The sequence below is a fragment of the Mytilus galloprovincialis genome, chromosome 7 (assembly GCF_965363235.1).
Source record: "Mytilus galloprovincialis chromosome 7, xbMytGall1.hap1.1, whole genome shotgun sequence".
Lineage (NCBI taxonomy): Eukaryota > Metazoa > Mollusca > Bivalvia > Mytilida > Mytilidae > Mytilus > Mytilus galloprovincialis.
In genome coordinates this window covers 20,042,795-20,062,717 of record NC_134844.1, presented here as the reverse complement: position 1 = coordinate 20,062,717, position 19,923 = coordinate 20,042,795, and the positions used below count along the sequence as shown (strand labels likewise).

At 32.0% G+C, this 19,923-nt stretch overlaps 1 protein-coding gene and 2 long non-coding RNA genes across 3 annotated transcripts; 1 reads left to right on the top strand and 2 right to left on the bottom strand.

Moving 5' to 3' along the window:
• Positions 1-1,093, bottom strand: LOC143082494 (alpha-crystallin B chain-like). The gene has a single exon (XM_076258187.1). It carries the CDS (start codon positions 915-917, stop codon positions 372-374), a length of 546 nt encoding a protein of 181 aa, XP_076114302.1. The 5' UTR covers positions 918-1,093; the 3' UTR covers positions 1-371.
• Positions 1,094-7,854: 6,761 nt separating this feature from the next.
• On the bottom strand, positions 7,855-11,537 carry LOC143082493 (uncharacterized). The gene is made up of 3 exons (XR_012980409.1): positions 11,418-11,537; positions 9,404-9,534; positions 7,855-8,226 (listed from the first exon to the last, which is right to left on the bottom strand). It is a non-coding gene; the product is annotated as an uncharacterized LOC143082493 (long non-coding RNA).
• Positions 11,538-11,731: 194 nt separating this feature from the next.
• LOC143082492 (uncharacterized) lies at positions 11,732-19,418 on the top strand. Its single transcript, XR_012980408.1, has 4 exons — positions 11,732-11,877; positions 16,951-17,085; positions 18,405-18,475; positions 19,338-19,418. It is a non-coding gene; the product is annotated as an uncharacterized LOC143082492 (long non-coding RNA).
• The last annotated feature ends 505 nt before the right edge of the window (positions 19,419-19,923 follow it).

The following is a 19,923-nucleotide window of genomic DNA, read 5'->3' as shown; positions in this document are numbered from 1 at the left end:
TTGCTTATACCTTTTTATTTTCATATACAACTGAATTCAAATAATTGTCTTGTCACGGAAACCGATCCAGGAATGCTAGTCCAAAACATGCACAACAACATATGCAAAGCTAGTACGAAACCATATATGTAAAATTGTTAAAATAGTTAAAAACTGCAAAAAATACTGAATTAATTGTCAAATTTTGCGCACTATCCAAAGTCTCTGAAAGTGTACATAGATGTCAATTCATCATAGAATCGGTCAAAAGAAATTCTCTGATATTGTACAAAATAGTAATGCCTGATGTCAAAATAATTTCTCACTGATGGTTTCCAACACAGCATGTTATATATAATTGGCATTTTGCTGGCTTATTTAGTTCGAATTATTTACTTAAGCATTTTCTCAATTGGAATAAATATTTCCTTCCTTGCGACACATGTTTTAGGTGCAGGAGCTTCAACTTGTAAAAATCCGTCGTTGGTCAAGCTGGACTTCAATGACAAAGGGTCAACATCCTGTGGTAAAGTGTAGGACTTGGTGAATTCTCTGTACACTTTCCTTCCCGGTGATACTTCTTCATGTTTGGCATGTACAGTTAATTGTTTGTCCATTGTTTTTACTTGAATTTCCTCAGGATTAAACTGACTGCAATCAAACCGTAGAGCCATTTTCTTATCTCCAGTAAAATCCTGAACAAAAGGTTGATCAACTTTCAAACTTGACTCTGGTGTTGTCAGGCTGAACATCTCCCGTTTCATCCTTGCTATTTCTTCATCCATACTTGAATGCTTGGCATCCTTGAAAAAATCTTTGTCGAAATCATTTTTGAAAGATGGAAACATGTCCATTTGCTTGTCGAAAAAATTCCAATCATAACGCTTAACTGGAACAATACGGCTGGACATTTCGAAACTATCGTCTGCTTTCTGCATCCAGTTTGTTGAACGTGATTTCTGCAAGTGTTTCACAAACACGCACGTTTGCTTTTTGTTTAATTAGTGGTAGAAGATGAGAGAATTATTATCAGAAAGTCAGATCCAAATGTAGTAGGGAGATACTAAATATAACAGAATGATCAACTGTTTACCTTGCGTTCTCAAACGATGTGCAATTAAGATGTCATAATTTTGGAATGTTTAGAAGGAGAATGTATTTTTCTTTAGTATGTTAAGTAAACAAACGTTTATATTTCAAGGCTTGTTTTAAACTTTTTGCTATATTGATTTTTTTGATTAAATCAAATTTCATGATATTTATTATTCCTCTTTCAAAATAAGATATTAAAAAATATAGCCATCTTTATATATGTATCTTTAAAGGGACGTCTTATTAATGTTTCGGGTTTAGTTTAAACATATTTTATTTGCTCAAAGCGAAAAAGGATCAGACACAAGTAAAACATACTTATAAAGTCTTCTCCACAATACAATATATATAACAATACAAATTGAACGTGAGCATACACCATATAATATAAACAACATAAATATAACTTATCTATACTGAAAAAAGTAGAGGGTGTGAGGGTTGTAAGATTGTGCATGCTTTAACCATTACACAAGCCAAGACGAATTTATCGAAAACCTTCTTGGTGTAAACTCAATTTTGTTTTTCAAGGATTTATAGTTATTCCGCTGTGGATAGTAAACTAGAAATTGATAGTTAACAAATTGTACTGTCCCCACACGGAGAGTCCTAGAAATACCTGGCGTTCGCCCGGCCTTGTACAATTATTGCCAGAGTTTTCAGCATTGGTTATTTTTAAGAGTAATGTTCCTTGGAAATGTAAATTCTATTCAAAATTTTATTTCATGCGCTCTTAAGTATACAATGTTTCCACAGGCACTTGTCTCAGAATTGTTTCCCCTATATACCTTAATATAACACGTGTTATATTAAGGTATATAGGATTAATTTTTTTTCTGAAACAAGTGCCTGTGAATGTTAAAAAATATTTATGAAATCTATATCAAAGGTTAGTATGAGCAATGTCTTGAATAGTTCCAAAACTAGTGCCGATCATTTTTTCCAAAAGAGTTCTGCATCATGGAAATATTAATTATATAGAAAATTGCATTGTAAAGCTGTCACACCTACATTTCTGGTAGGATTTTTATCAAATTTATATCATAGGCTTAATTTATATCTGCAACATCTTTGGTGAGTTCAAAAATCAACGCCGTCATGTCTCTTTGAATTAACTTTATATTGAACATTACATTGTAAGCACCCTCGTACCTACATTTATTGTCAATTTTTTTTATGTTTATAACAAAGGCTCATATAAGTAAGAGCTTGGAAGAGTGCATACAAACTACTAGGTTTTTTTAACAGGCCGCCAAGACTACACCGCTTGTAAAAAGAAATATTTGAGGAAAAACAATGTCAGCAATCTCATGCCTACATTTATTAAAAGATATTTATTAAAAAAAAAAAAAAAGGATTTCATATTAGTTATTGCTTTTGGTCAATACAGTTGCAACTAATTTTTTTCTAGTATATGCATGCAAGTGGCCTTCGGCTGTTTGATCGGGTTTTTGTCTCTGACATATTCCCTATTTCCATTCTCAATTTTAAGTATGTATATTATCAGTGCTCCCTTTGGACAGTTTTAACACTAGCAATTGATATAGTTAATATAGTAAACACATATCCATAGTGATTTCTAGTATATTATCTATGTAAGACTAACAAAGAAAACTTGAAAATATTTAAAATTAAAAGGTAAAAAGGGGTAGGGCAAATCAAAATAGTCCTGTCCTCAAGTACCTGTTGCCAATAAGAGAATTTGGTGCTCATATCAGATCTTTAATATAGTCTCGGATAAATTCTCAATATTTTAGATTCGATTTTTGGTGTTTGACATGTTGTCTTGTCTATTTTTCTATTCAGTTGAGTTTTATATATATTTTTTGTACCGTTAGGTTGCTGTCGCAATGATATTAATTGCATATATCTCTTTTATTTGTAATAATAATAATTAAAAAAAAACAAGTGTTTTATCGCATTTTATTATGGGACGGAATTATTGGAAATAACAGTTTTTTTTTAAATTCGAATACATCTCTTTGTTTTTTTACAGCTATTTCTATTGACAGAAACAATAGTATGTAATATAATTCGACATCAGAAGAATGTACAATACGTCGGAAGATATGATTTGATGTGTACGTAGGTAGTGTATTATCTTACGCGTGAGTCTGGGGATTTTATAAGGGACCTATCATTTTTTTATGATCTGGGAGGGAGGCTGGTCAAAATGCCGAGGGGGGGACGTCAAAAAGTACTTTGGACGAGTTTGTCCCCGTACGATTTATATAAAAGTGATTATTCAATTCTAGCAAAAAAAATCTATGTATTACTGAAAAATATTTACACCAGGGGTTTCGATATCACAAACTAGTCAAACATTAACTAAATTGAATCATTGATACAAGGACATCATTCGTATATAAAAATCAACATGCATGCAGACATCTTATTTATACGTTCAGGTATTTCACATCCAATCTTTTATGGCCATATTCTTTACAAACCACAAAAATGTCGGCATTAACCTCAAAAGATAACAAATTTTGGCTCTAATATTGATTCACTTATAGGATCTTTGCATCGGAAACAAACACATTTATTCTAAAAACTAGTTGTTGGCATGATACGGGTTATGTTTTTCTCATATATTTTATGATGGTATGATACTAAACCCTTAGCGGGAGGGATTATGCTTGATATTTAAATTATGAAGACATAATCTTTCAATCAGTTTAATTGAGGTCTGGTGCTGGCATGTCAGTTACTGCAATAGTATAAGTATAGTCCTTTGTTAACTTATGTATCATTGTCATTTTGTTTAGTTTCTTAATTTTGTATACCTATTCTGACATCGGACTCGGACTCCTTGAAACTAAGTTTAACTGTGCGTAATGCAGTGTGTTTATTTTTTCAACATTGGCTAGAGTTATAGGGAGAGGGTTGAGATCTAAAAAAAACCGTCGCATTTTTGTGCCTGTCCCAAGTCAGGAGCCTCTAGCCTTTGTTAGTCTTGTATGGTTTTAGCCTTTAAGTTGTTTTTTTTATATATTTCGGAGTTAAGTATGACGTCCATTATCAATGAACTAGTACACATTTTTGTTTAGGGGACAGCTGAAACACGACTCCGTGTGCGTGGATTTTCTCGCTGTATTGAAGACCCATTGTTGGCCTTCGGCTGTTTTCCGCTCTTTGGTCGGGTTGTTGTCTGTTTCACTTTGACACATTTCCCATTTCCATTCTCAGTTTTATAAGATAACTTATAAAACCAAGATCACAGTTATATGATCTTATATAGATATCTTATCTATTATATGAGTTAAATCTTGAAGTGAAAATAAAAGTACTAGTAAAACAGCTTGCCATATATTTTCCACAACAAACAGCTGATGAGTTTTAATCAATACGTGTACAAATAAATATTTGAATAATCTCCCTTGAGTTATTTTGTAAAAGCGAAAGTAAAGTACTTCGGTAATGGCGATTGTGCAAGCAGTGCTCAGACATGTCTAGGAAAACAGCTACAATATTTGATTGTTCAATATGTTTAGAAGAGTTTAAGAAACCAAGGTATTTGCCATGTTCGCACACATATTGTGAAGCGTGTTTGCAAACTTATATTGAAACTACGGCAAAAAAAATTAACAATAAAACTGCTTTTGTATGTCCAGTATGCAGAGTGTCTGTCACTGTTCCAGATTCTAAGTCAGTCGGAAATTTTGCAAGTCAATTACCTTTCAATTATCGTATCTATTCTTCGATGATGGATTCGAATACGGATGAAGAAATCACCTACAACTGTGATCCTTGTACACGTATTGGAGATGATGTGAAAGCAACGAATTGGTGTCAGCACTGTCAAGAGTTGCTATGTAGTGCATGTCTGAAAAGTTTCCACAACCGTCTGAAAGATTCTGGAACACACAAAGTCATGATAATTTCCGAAGGGCAAAAACTTCCCGAACTACCCGACTATAAAATAAATGAACCTTGTGATGAACATACGGATAAGTTTTACGAAGTGTTTTGTTTAGACCATTCTGAAATGTGTTGCATAATATGTTTGGCAGAGAATCACCGCCATTGTGTAAATATCAAAACTGTAGAGAAAGTTGTTGAGATGTTTGTAGAAGATAAAATCGATGAGGCAGTGATCAAAGATCTTAATTGTTTAAATAGAGTAATGACAAAATTGATAAAAAAGAAAGAGAAACAGATAGAAAAAATAAGTGCTGAAAAAGAAAGAATAATTTCAGAATCTGATCGCTACATCAAAGAAGCTATTGACAAGCTAGAGAAAATGAAGTCTGAAATAAAAGCCGACGTTTCTAGAACATTTTTGTCTAAAGTTAAACCAATACAAGAACAAATAGACATATTTTCTGGATTAAATGAAAGTATTGTGCAAAACGAAAGCTTCCTTATCAACGTGAAAGACCAAGGAAATGCTAAAAAAGTATTTCTCACTCTGCAAAAAATCAAGAAAACGCTACACACTCAGCAAAAAATGTTCGAGAAGACGGCTACTGATGAAACAGATAACAACATGTTTGAACTCGTGCAAGACCAGTCACTGATGAACTTTGTTAAGAACAAACAAATTCCGTTTGAAATTCTGAATCGAAAGCAATCTAAAGGGTGGAAAGATCTTTCAAAGACAGAAATCATGAAAAAACTGGATATACTTGCCGAGCGGTTCGATACAAAGGGGTCTTTGCAAAACAGATCTGAAAATAGAGACACGGAATATAATTTAAAGGTAGGCATAAATCCGAGCTGTATTGATTATGAATCAACTGAAGCAATTGAAGCAGATGCTTTCATAATGGAATCAGCAATTGCAGACGTGGATAGCAAAACTGATACTTTAGAAGACGACATAACAAATTTAACCGAACATTCAGTCAAACCGAATTCAAGACCAGACAAAAAACCAGAACGGAAAAGTGGAAAGAGAGAAAAGAGACGGTTCAATAATCAAAATGTGCATTAAAACATGCAAAGAAACTATACTGAAAGTGCCACATAATCTAGTTTTGTGTAGTTTTTGCTTTTTTCATTGAAATAAATAGATAGTTTAGTTTTCCACTCTTTCTGTTTTGTTTATAAGATAGGCAGATATAACACTCATAAGATACGCATATTCGAAGTTCCATTTGTTAAAAAAAGAGCCAGGCACATTAATTATTGAACTGGCATGATTCCATGAAATTCTCGCTGGTTTCTTGCACCCTTTTAATATTTTTTGAATAACAAAAATTTTGTTACGATGGTATTTCATAGAGATGAACATATTTGAGAAATATCTGATGCATTAATAACTGTGGAGAACTCGACACCTGATTAGTTCAGTCAGATACTTGTGATTTATCAACAACGTTGTCGTATATTTCTTAATCACTCGTCCAATATATCATGAAACTTGAAAAAGTAACATATGTAAGCGACTCATCCTTTCACTCAGTAAGCGCCCTTCTCGAAAACTAGACATTGTAATCATGTAAACACAGTTTAACCTTGTTATTCGCAATGTAAAACCGTTAATAGATCTGGGGTAGTTCGACCGGCGTGGGAGGGAACTGCTTTCAGGAGTTTCCGTGAAATAAATTAAGAACCGTCCAGCCGGAAATTGCTAGTTACTGACATTCTGACAAAGTGGAAGACAAGTTCGATTTTGACAGTTTTTACTTCTATGGTTATGACCGTTGATTGAGTGGACATTCTGAGTGTTAACTTTGACACGCTTGATCCTATTCTATGAGTATTTTGATATGTTGTTTTTCGGACATGAAGACATGTTTTCACTACTGACAGGTGATATATTGCCTTTTAATATTGACAGCCTCTTGTTTTATGTCATATCAAAATATTACTAATATTTATTTTTTCTAAAAAAATATATGTAGAACTTAGTAGAATATTTCGTTTGACTTTGACCTCTTCTGCTGCTTAGCTTCCATGTTGCCAATATTATCTCGTTAAACTTTTTGTCTTTAACTCTTTACGGCTTTTGAACAATTAGTTTATGCATATACAAACATTAATATAGTTAATCAAAACTTGTTTTGCTGTTTGCTGTGTTTCTATGATGATTATTGATGACTACTCTTGTAATAAACATCAGTATAGTTACTTGAAAATTATATGAAGCTGCATTCAAGCACATACATGTGATGCAATAACTGTCAAATATTACTTAAGAGATGCAAGAAAAAATATTACAAGAATCAACAATAATTACTGGACATTCGCTATATCAACTCATCGTTTAAAATACTGCACCAAAACATTAAGAAAGTTTTAGATGGAAAGTTTATTATTCTCTTTTCTAAAAACTATTCTTAAATTGGTTAAAAGCAAAGTTGTCTTGATGGTTCAATGTAAGGTTATACACAGCAAAAAGTGCCACGCATGTTCCACGCATGGTAAAGAAAACGTGTGTAAAACGTATGTTTTTTGTGCGTTTAATGCATGTTTTTTACAACATGCGTATAACAGGCGTGCAAAAACATATATTAAATATGCGTTACAAAACGCATGAAATATTTCACATGTGTAAAACATGTGTAAATACAAACTCATGTAAAATACATGTTTTACATGCGTTTTACATGAATTTCAAAATTATATTTTTTTTATGACTGATTTTTTATCTTTGGCTTATTTTTTTTAGTTTTGAAGTGGAAATTAACAATTTATAAATGAAAGACATGATTGGAACCCCTCCTTTATCCTTGGTTAGGAAACCCCTTTGAAAAATGGGCTTTTGGCTGGATCCGCCACTGAAGAATGTAATAACTTGAAAAGTTTGAAAAAATAAATGAAAATTACAAAAACATGTCTGCCTAAAATATTTAATATTTTAATTTCAAAGCATTTTGTTAAGCTTGAATAGACAAAATTTACACATGGTTAAAATGAAATGCTGTAATGTATGTAGATGAATTAATGTGTTAACTGACTAAATATACATTGTGATATTTGATATGCTGTCATTTATTGTCTTTTCCTTTACTTCTCATCATTGATGTCCTCCAATAGAAGCATGAGAGTATTATCTGACACAAGTTTGATAAATTCTATATTTTGATTCAGTTTATATTAAAGTTCTATTCGTCACAGTCCTGTTGCTACAAATGACTGGAACTGCTTCCTAGAAGAGTTACTTCTCCTTTTTAATTTGCCCATTACATTTCCGTGTGACAATTTCTTCTGTAAACATAAAAAAGGTGATTAAGTAAAAAGACATTTGTGATGTTTATATAAGAGATGTTGAATTTCACAAGAACTGAATGTAACTGAAAGTTAAAAGTTCACGAAAGGCAAATATATACTGAACATACTTATGAAAAAAATGCGCAAAATCAACAAGTTATTATACTTGAAATAAGTAACAAATACAGTTTTCTAAAGCAGCTTAACTCCTGCAAAAAAAGCTAATCTGCAACATTTATTGAACTCATCCATGACTTTGGCTTGCCAAACTAACCTTTGAATTTGATAAAAAAATTATAAAAACAAACATGAAGTTGAACAATAGGATTGAGATTGACAATGCAATTTTCATTATACTTTCCATTTTAAAGGGGAACTATTAATTCCTGTAAAAATAGTTTCTTAGCACTTAATTTTTAAACTAGAAAAAGTCAAACACCTTCCTTTTTAACAGAATTTCAATGCATAATTGACCAAAGCTGATTATTTAACTGGTCTTAGCAAAGGTGGATTTAAAGTGGGGCCAGGTAAAAATTTGGTTGATTATATAGGGAATCACTGAAGCATGACCGGAGCGGGCGCCCTCTTAGGCAGTCAGTGGCCTCCTACTTATGAACAAATGATGAAAATTTCTAAAATCCTACAACTCACATAGGCTTGAGAGAGCTCACAATGCTATTTTCCATATCATTTATATTTCCAAGTGGCAACATGTGTACAAACTACTATTATTTAACTTCACCAAAACATTGTATGGGAAAGAGAATGTGCAAACATGAAAAAAAACTGGATAAAATGAAAACTTGTTGCATTTACTTCATCCCTGCAATGTGTTGTTTTGCAAGACAAAATTTTAAAAAGATGAAAAAGTACTAACCTAACTAGATATGCAAATGCAGTGAAAAATTTGCGGCTAGCATATAGACATAATAAAGGACAGATTTTTTCTGTAAAATTCCTGTTGCATATATTCATACCTTCTTCAGATGAAGGATAATTTATAGCATGGCACATTTGGTATTAACTTTCAGTAAGCAAAATATTTACCACTTGATATCTCTTCAGATTTATTGTTTGTTGGGATGCTGTCCCACTAAAATATACTTTACACATTCTTTTATTCAAAAACAGATTAACAATTAAACAAAAGTTATTGCAGAATAAAACTTCTTACCTGAAGAGTCCATTTTTTCTCCAGTGTCGATAACAAGTACATTTCCTTTTCTTTTCTTTGGTCACGTTTTTTAAACAGTGTCTTCTGTCCCAAAAGTTTTTTGTTATTTCATGTATTGACTTGCTTGGAAACTTTAATAAAAAATATATCAGTTATAGATAATTAAACATGTTAAACAAAAATTGTAAAACGAATTTCTCTGATAATTACATCTATACATATATATATATGTGTACGGGAAAACATGGTTTATATATAATGTTTGAGTTTTTATTAGCTTTTAATGAGCTTTCAATAACTGAAAGTACTATTAAGTTTTGATTGTTTGTCTTCATGTTAGAATTTTTTAGCTTTGTACCAATTCAATGAATCAAAACAATTTCTAACCGATTTCACCACTTTGTTCCTCTTTTGTGCTGTTACACAACAGTCACAACATTCTATTTATGTCTGTTCCAAGTCCGGATGAAATTTAGTTGTTGTTTGATGCAGTCTGCCATATTTGATTTATTTTGGCAAATCATTTTACATTTTAATTGTCATGTCAAGCCTTGATGACCTGTTATACATTTTTTGTAGCTGACAGTATGAGCTTTGTTCATTGTTAAAGGTATTAAGGTGTCCTATATAGATGCTTAAATTCAGTTCATATAAACATTAGTAGATAGTAATCTCATAGGCAATCATACTACATTGATCTCCTTATTTTCAATATTATTAAACAAAATTGTATTATTTTTAACACATGTATAATTAGTCACAAGGAATATAACTCAAGTTACAATCTAATGTAGCTTAGTTAATAAAGCTGCCAGTGTAGTGTGCATTCCAGCACAAAAATGTATATATCTTAATTTGTTTAACACTGTGTCTGAATTCTAGTCATTTTGCCATGTTTGGAAACCTGGTCAAATGGGCACCTAAGCCACCTTTGATAGTTAATATGGCATAACAAGTCAAATCCGCCCCTTGTTAATTCAGGTAACCCGCAGTAGTTAAGTCCATACCCAAAATTAATATTATGTTTTGCAAGTGAACTGTTGAAGACTCCCATAACAGTGGCGGATCCAGAACTTTTCCTAAGGGGGGGCCTGCTGACTGACCTAAGGGGGCCTGCTTCAGTCATGCTTCAATGATTCCCTATATAATCAACCAAAAAAAAGGGGGGGCCCGGTCCCACCTGGATCCACCGATGCATAATAATTAATTGTTTTATAAACTATCTTAGTATCTAATATAATTGAACTGATCCTTAAACCTCCTTTGAAAAAGGAACCATATTTTCACAGGTAGAATCTAGGTGCTCTATTTATATACAGTGCTGTTTTTCCATCTACCATTGGACATTTAACCAAATTTACATGATCTTGTGTGCTCTCTGTATAAACAATCAATGGAGCCACAATAGATCTGCATGTTCCTACTGGAACCTATATTTATTATTATAATGAACTTTTATTTCATGAGAACTGCACAATACTAGCAAACAATAGTATTTATTGTTTTCAAGTATACAGGTAAAAGCATAGGCGGATCCAGGGGGGGGGGGGGGGGGGCAGGTGCTGCCCCCCCCCTTTTTGTGGGAAAAATTTGGTTGATTATATAGGGAATCATTGGAGCATGACTGAGCAGGCCCCCCGTTAGGTCAGTCAGCACCCCCCCTAGAAAAAGTTATGGATCCACCACTGAAAAGATCAGGAAAATCAGGAAAGGCAGATTATCAAAAAAAAAATCAATGATAAAATTTAATTGTTTTCTCTTCTTTTTATCCTCATCTATTATACTGCAGCAGAGAAGAGAACCAATAATTACTTTCAAATTAAAGATGAAAACCGTTTTTAATATCAGGCGACAGTTAAAAAATCAATTGCAGAAATGTCGTGAAAAAAGGTGCCGATTTGACTTTAATAAGGTGACGAATTACCAGGTGCCCGTGTGTTTTGTGTCCAGTAAAATTATTTAGAAATTACAGAGTTTTTTCATGTTAATTAATTCACCGTATCGATATACTTACACTGAGTGAGTCTTTGCAAAATTGTTCATTCTGTTAGGTACATAGTGGCAAGTGATAGTCATACCGTATTTTATTTATAAGTTGTACAAAAATAACCGCGGGAAATACCATTACACTGGCATGGAGACTCGATGGAAGTTACGGAATCCACATTCATATATTTTTTTAAGGTCCAATCGGTTACATACAATTATTAATCATGTTTACTTGTTTTTATTACTTATAAATCTACGCATGGATTTCAATCATTTAATGCCGTTTAAATGGAATTTTTAATGCTTCGCATTTGGTTTAATATTAGCCCGTACGGTTCACCCGGAAACGAGCGTTCAGACAGACGACACTGATATTGACATCATGATTCGTGAAGCTAGCAAAACGCAAATTTTATGGAAGATATATGAGATGCAGCTAGGACAATGTAGGATATCTTCAATCTAGGACACTAAAGACAAGATCGGTAAGAATTCAACTTTAATGTTTTATTCGATTAACATTTCACGAAGGATTTTTAAATGCCATTTCCAAAACTGATTTATTTATCCACAGGCATGACACTTTGACAGGACTCAGGAGCACAGGTATTTGGGGCAGGGACCCCCCTTTTTTGGACCTCTCTAAAATAATAATTGTTTGGTGTTTTTTATGCCCCACCTACGATAGTAGAGGGGCATTATGTTTTCTGGTCTGCCTACGACCATTTTAAAATTAATTGTTTTGTTAAAAATTATGGACAAAATTGATCTTTCAAAATTATTTTTTGGAGCCTTCATGGGGGAAATCCCCCACAAATAGTGACAGTTGCTAACAATACATAACACCAGACTATAGGACTGTGAAAACAAGTGACCTGGCATAAAATGAATATCCTGGTCTGGTTTCTCAATCTGGGGTGACTGGTAAGAACACATTCATAAATCATGGGCTTTAAGGAATCTTATTTAAGAATGTCATATCAAATTAAAATTTTCAGAAAATTGGATTATAAAATTACAGAACCAGGTGCTCTGCAGGGAGCAGCTTTCTACGACCCGCTGAGAGTGAACCATGAATAGTTGGGGCTAGTATCATGAGTATTGACACAACATTCAAGCTTGATACAGCTCTGAATTTGGATTCTGATCAAATTTTTGACATGTAATATGAGTTTCTGACACTAAGCAAATGTCAAGATCTTACATATCTATTGCGCAATATTGTGCAGTTAAAAATTTCTTCTTTAAACTTTTTAAAAATTTGGAATTCAAGAAATTCAATGACATTTTGTCATTTTTTTATTAAATCGCTATTGGTAGTAAAAGCTTGTCTGGCCTACTAAACAAGCCCCTGTGAACCACTAAAAAACATTAAATTAAGCAGCTTTGACTCCATAATAAATGAGATGCTCAAGCGCAGCCAATCATATCTGCTTAAATGTTTTGTAAAGACAATGTCAATGAATGTATTAACAACAGGAAAATTTCCTGAAATATGGGCTAAAGGATTTATTGTCCCATTACATAAAATCAGATCTTAAGATTACCCATCAAATTTTAAGAAGCATCACGATAGGAAGTTGTGTAGGAAAACTCTTTTTAAAAATACTCAATAATAGATAAGAATAGTTTTATTATATAAACTATAAGAAATATAGTTGGTCCAGAGTGGACAATGCTCATTGTTGAACGCTGTATGGTGGCTATGGTTGTTAATTTCTGTGTCATTGGCAATCATATCACATCTCCTATTTTTATAGGACGACTGCAAGTTCTGGTGGATGGTCTTAGAAAAATATCATAACATGAACATGTATATACCGGTATGATAGAAAAAAAAAATTTCTCCGATTAGCATTATGATTAGTAACTGTGTGGATGATAAATAAATGACAGGGATTTTAACCTCACTGCAATAATATATAATATTGTAGCACTTGGTACAATCACTTTTTAAACGACCACAAAAATTAAAAAAATTTTGGTCGTATATTGGTATTACGTTGGTGTCGTCGTCTGCGTCGTCATCCGAATACTTTTAGTTTTCGCACTCTAACTTTAGTAATTTTAAGTGAATGGAAATCTATGAAATTTTAACACAAGGTTTATGACCACAAAAGGAAGGTTGGGATTGATTTTGGGAGTTTTGGTCCGAACATTTTAGGAATTAGGGGCCAAAAAGGGCCCAAATAAGCATTTTCTTGGTTTACGCACTATAACTTTAGTTTAAGTAAATAGAAATCTATGAAATTTTGACACAAGGTTTATGACCACAAAAGGAAGGTTGGGATTGATTTTGGGAGTTTTGGTTCCAACAGTTTAGGAATTAGGGGCCAAAAAAGGGCCCAAATAAGCATTATTCTTGGTTTTCGCACAATAACTTTAGTATAAGTAAAAAGAAATCAATGAAATTTAAACACAAGGTTTATAAACACAACAGGAAAGTTGGGATTGATTTTGGGAGTTGAGATCCCAGCAGTTTAGGAATTAGGGGCCAAAAAGGGGCCCAAATAAGCATTTTTCTTGGTTTTTGCACCATAACTTTAGTATACATGTAAGTATTAAAATAGAAATCTATGAAATTTAAACACAAGGTTTATGACCATAAAAGGAAGGTTGGGATTGATTTTGGGAGTTTTGGTCCCAACAGTTTAGGAATAAGGGGCCCAAAGGGTCCAAAATTAAACTTTGTTTGATTTCATCAAAAATTGAATAAATGGGGTTCTTTGATATGCCAAATCTAACTGTGTATGTAGATTCTTAATTTTTGGTCCCGTTTTCAAATTGGTCTGTACATTAAAGTCCAAAGGGTCCAAAATTAAACTAAGTCTGATTTTAACAAAAATTAAATTCTTTGGCTTCTTTGATATATGCTGATTCTAAACATGTACTTAGATTTTTGATTATGGGCCCAGTTTTCAAGTTGTTCCAAATCAGGATCCAAAATTATTATATTAAGTAATGTGCAATAGCAAGAAATTTTCAATTGCACAGTATTGCGCAATAGCAAGAAATCTTCAATTGCACAGTATTGCGCAATAGCAAGAAATATCTAATTGCACAATATTGCACAATAGCAAGAAATTTTCAATTAGAGTTATCTTTCTTTGTCCAGAAAAGTAGTTGAATCAACTTAAATCATTGTTTTATACAATATACAATGTATATTCACTTTTACTACCAACTGATAAATTAAAACAATCTTTACCATTAAGTGATAACAAGCACTTTTTTTTACATTTTAATATTTTATGATGTATTTAAATGAGTAGTTATTGTTGCAAACTCCATTAGAAATTTGAATTGAGATCAGTTTTAGAATAAGGGAAAGGGCGATGTGGAAAAAAAAATTGGGGGGGGGGGGGGGGGTCAATTTTTCTCATTTCAGATTTCATAAATAAAAAGAAAATTTCTTCAAACATTTTTTTGAGAGGATTGATATTCAACAGCATAGTGAATTGCTCAAAAGCAAAACAAAAATTTTAAGTTCATTAGACCACATTCATTCTGTGTCAGAAACCTATGATGTGTCAACTATTTAATCACAATCCAAATTTAGAGCTGAATCCAGCTTGAATGTTGTGTCCATACTTGCCCCAACCGTTCAGGGTTCAACCTCTGCTGTCTTATAAAGCTGTGCCCTGCGGAGCATCTGGTTATCATTATACTATGGTTTGTTTTAATACAAAAATGTATATAAAATATTAATACAACAGTTCAAAATATATAGCATATTCCCTCAACCAATATAGTGAGTTCAGTATAATATATAATACACTTCTTAGTTTTATTATTTGATTGACATGAATTGTTTATACTGATATCTGAAATATTTGCCACTGAGACATTATGCAGACTGCCTTATGTAGTCATTAAAAATTTAAGGGACTGTTGGTCCATCTTTCAGTATTACATTGGATGATGATCCAATTTTTGTTTCCTTGTGTTAACTTTAGTTTGCAATTGCCTCATGCAAAGGATTAGGTCCAGTAAGACCCCTTTTTGGCCCCAAAATATTACAAAAATGGTTAGATGTAAACTTCTAGTTATTCATCGGAAAGTAGAATGCTACTGCTACATAAATGTGGGCTGTTTTCAACAATACAACGCACATATATCGGGTACTAGCATCATTAAGTCATGCTAAATTACTGAAATCTTCACAATTTTAGAATTTTAGTTAAATTTTAGACGTTTTTTTGTCTTGAATGAAAGTGGCCGCATTGGTGTTCATTCTTAAAAATATTGAAAAGTAAGTTGTATTTGATGATAACGCATAACATATATAAAGGTTGAGGATGAACACGAATCAGCCATTTCAATTAATATTTTATAGTGTGTCTTTCTATGTTGTGATGTTACACTATTGTTTCAGATAAGGGTAAAGGTTTGGTACCATTTAAAAGTTTAAACCCCCTGCAATTGTGTGTCACCTGTCCTTAGTCAGGAATCTGATGTTTAGTAGTTTTCGTTTGTTGATGTAGTAACTAAGTTCATAAGTTTTTCTCGTTTCTTCTTTTTATACGCCCATTTATGTGAGTACATATGTATTATGGTATACCGTTGTCTGTCTGTCCATGGTCAACATGTTGGACATTAACTCATAAATGCTTTCATAAAACTTCGGTGAATTGTTTATATCTATTGACATGAGCTGCCTTTCATTTTTTATAAAGTTTAGATTTTAAGTTTCTGAGTAACAGGGTTGTTCATAAAAAAAAAGGTGATTTTCCAGTTTTTAGTCAATAACTGGAGAATGTTTTCTCCTACTTGCAAGAAATTTTGGTGTATTTTTTATATCTATTGACATGAACTCCCTTTCAATTTTTATAAATTTTAAATTTCTGAGTTACCAGGTTTTATATTCATAAAAAAAGGGTGATTTTCCAGTTTTCAGTCAATATCTCCAGAATGTTTTCTTTTTCTTGCAAGAAATTTTGGTTAATTGTTTATATCTGTTGACATGAGATCCCTTTATACAATTTTCATAATTTTAGATATTGGGTTTTTGATTTACCGGATTTTATTCATAAAAAGTTAAAAGATGGGGAATTTTTCCAGTTTTCGGACAATAACTCAAAAATACTTTCAGCAGCTGTTCTCGTGAAACTTTTGTGAATTGTTTATAGCTTTGATGGAAGCTCCCTTTAGAATTATAAAATTTTACATTTTACATTTCAGAGTTATGGCATGGGGTTTATTCATTAAATAAAGGGGATGTTCCAGTTTTGGACAATAACTCTAAAATGCTTGCAGCAATTCTCATTGGATGGTTTTACTCTAGTAATAATTTTGTGGGCCATTTATAGCTTGCTGTGCATTGTGAGCCAAAGCTCTATGTTGAAGACTGTACTTTGACCTTTAATGGTTTTACTTTTACATGTTTTATAAATTGTGACTTGGATGAAGAGTTGTCTCATTGGCACTCATACCACATCTTCTTATATCTATCCTCTTCATTTTGGCTTTCACATGAACACATGTGTCTGTAATTGTAAAGTAATATGAAAATAGTTTCTGTAAAATTTTTATGAAATGGATTTCTTTTTATCCTATAGGCTAGTTATCAAATTTGACCTCCCCTAGTATGTCAGGAAGGTTCATGTACATGGATGTTTAAAAAATTCCACAAATGGTGAAGAAAATGGCAAGGGAAGACGCCTAGTAAATGTTTCAAGTACAATTCAGCAATGGTAAGTATATTTTTTGTATGGTGCAAGATTTTTTTGCTGTGTTCAAAACAATTCGTGGCCTTCCGTTGTTTTTTGCTCTTTGTCAGACTTACTGTATTGAATATATATGTACTTTGTAAGACAACTTGCTTTCAATACATTATTTATGCTGAAACTTTATTACTATATACTAAGGTAACTTTGCTGTTACAGTCTTTGCCAAACTGAAATTTGAACTTTTCTACTATACATTCAACTAAAACATCTTGAAAGTTCTTTCTGTCTGAATTGCTTTTTGTCTGAGACTTGTTGGTGAGACAGAGTTTGGGATTCACTGCTGTTACAAATAGTAAGGAGAATTTATTAAAAAAGATATAATGCAATAGAGAAACAACTGATAACTTATAAGGGGTATACTATACATGGTATATATCAATGAATCAACATTAGTAAATACACAGCGAAAAAAAAAGAAACACATACAATTGCAAGATGGCCCCTGGTTTTTTTAACCTCATGGAAAATTTACCATCAGGTCAAAATACAGCTATGGCAATTTAACCCCCTTGTATGGAAAATTGAACATTGGGGTAAACTATAGATTTTGGCTTACAAAAAATGTACATCTCTGAAAACAAAGCATTTAGAGCAAATCTGACATGGGGTAAAATTATTTAACCAAATATTATGAAACTTACACACCCTGATAATATCAACTAAATGCAGATCAAGTACAAATTTGGGTAGGTCACTTTTACTGTTCTGGAGTTATTTCCCTTATTATAACATTATACCTATGCAAGAGGGGGCATCATCTGTGTCCCATGGAGATAAAAAAAAAATGAAATTATGAAAATGGACAAATCTGACATTTTAATAAACCAAATATTTATAGTGAATCTAGTGTTTTATTTAGAGATGTCTAAAAGGATGGAACATCATGATCCGGCATTTATTACAGCTGATTTCCTTATGCTTGCAAAGTAAAACTTTGGTTGGCTTGCTTGCTTTATTTGTATAATTGTTTATACAAGCTTTGTGAATAAGATTGACATCTTTAAACAATATATATATAGGCATAGTTAAACCTGTATATATTATATTTGAATTCAATTGGGTGTTATCCTAATATGATTGTACAATATACAAACAAAGCAAGCAAGCTAACCAAAGTTTTGCTCTACATGCATTAGAAAATTAGCTGTAACCCTGTATGGAAAAACACTGTCATTGAGAGTGAATTGAAACTATTTGTACCTTTACCATGTTCATAATTAGTACAAAATGACATCTAATAAAGAATTAATTCAAAACTTAATTTTATTTCATTTATGTTACAGGAGTTTCTGGAAAGCCAAGCAAAACCAAAGGATATTTTCATAGAAAGGACTTCTGTAGGCAAAAAAAGTAGGTATGTGTATAAATATATTTATATTTATGTAATATTTGGAGAGAGATTTAAAAAAAAAAAAATGTTTTAATCCTTGCTCTTCCAAACACATTGCAGTTGTTAAAGTTTCATGGGTTACCTATAAATAAATGAATGAAAAGTTTCAACTTAATTCTTATGGTTATAACACTTTAAAAACTGCTCGATTTTGTAAGTAAAAAGATCAGTTGTGGTTACATTTTGTATTGCAAGATTGTTTTTATTACAAATATTAATTGCTTCCAATTTTTAGCTACATATATTAAAGTTTAATATAAAAATAAGAAGATGTGGTATGATTGCCAATGAGTCATTACTCTCCACCAGAGACCATTGAAGAAGAATTTAAAAATTAGCAAAACTCATGCCAAATGTAAAACCAAAAATCATGTGTCTAAGACTAAAATATCAATCAGTAAACATCTAATTGATTTAGAGTCTAGAGAATAGGCTGCCATTAATCATAGGATAAGGACATGATCTTGTACAATGCCAAAATATAAGTATTGACAACAGTTTGTAAACTGGTCAACATACATATGTGTATAACAATAATGTTTAATTTGGTTTTAATTTACTGATAGCAAAATCAATATTTATATTTATAAAATACTTTCCAGTTTTATTCAAATATGTTGTTATATCAAAACGAGACAAATATAAAAAAGTAGATGTGGTATTATTGCCAATGAGACAACTCTCCACAAGAGACCAAAATGAGACAGAAAAGCATGTTTAAAAGTCACCGAGGATATGTCATTATTTTTAAAACTAACAACTTACAGTATATGGGAATAAATCAAATTAAGTTTTTAAATGTATGAATGTAATTTATTTTTTTCAGATGAAGACAACTTCAAGAAGAGTGACATTTAGAAGATAGAACATTCTATTGATATTGTTATTATGACAACAACAAAGAAACATAAAAAGTTGTGTAACGTTTTGAGATTGCTGTATAAAATAAAAGTAGAGTGAAATCAAATTTTTGGAAGTTTTTTGAAAAAATTATATTCTGCAACAACTAGACAACAGAGAAAAAAAATATGAATGAAATTCTTTAAAGTGGATTTATTGAATTTTTCATTTAACATGTTTAAAAAAATAATACAATCTCAGATTTCTCAAGACATTGGTTATTATCAAACCGGCAAGGGACACAACTTCAAAATTGTATTTAAATTGATGCTAGAGGAAACATCTTATACACTTTTGGGGTTTTCCTTTTCATATTACATGCATAAGTCAACAAATGTGTTTGTCAAAGTTTAACCATAAGTAACATTTTAACAAAAATTGTCAAATACATGTACAACATTCCACAAAATCCATTTAAGACAATTTTGACCTCTTTTTAAAAGAGTTGTGGTATTACTGCCAATGAAACTACAGAGACAAAAGATTGTTGGTTTATATTCCATGAAATATTT

Excerpts from the sequence above, each read along its gene's own strand:
- LOC143082494 (XM_076258187.1), bottom strand. The coding sequence starts at position 917 with ATGCAGAAAGCAGACGATAGTTTCGAAATGTCCAGCCGTATTGTTCCA.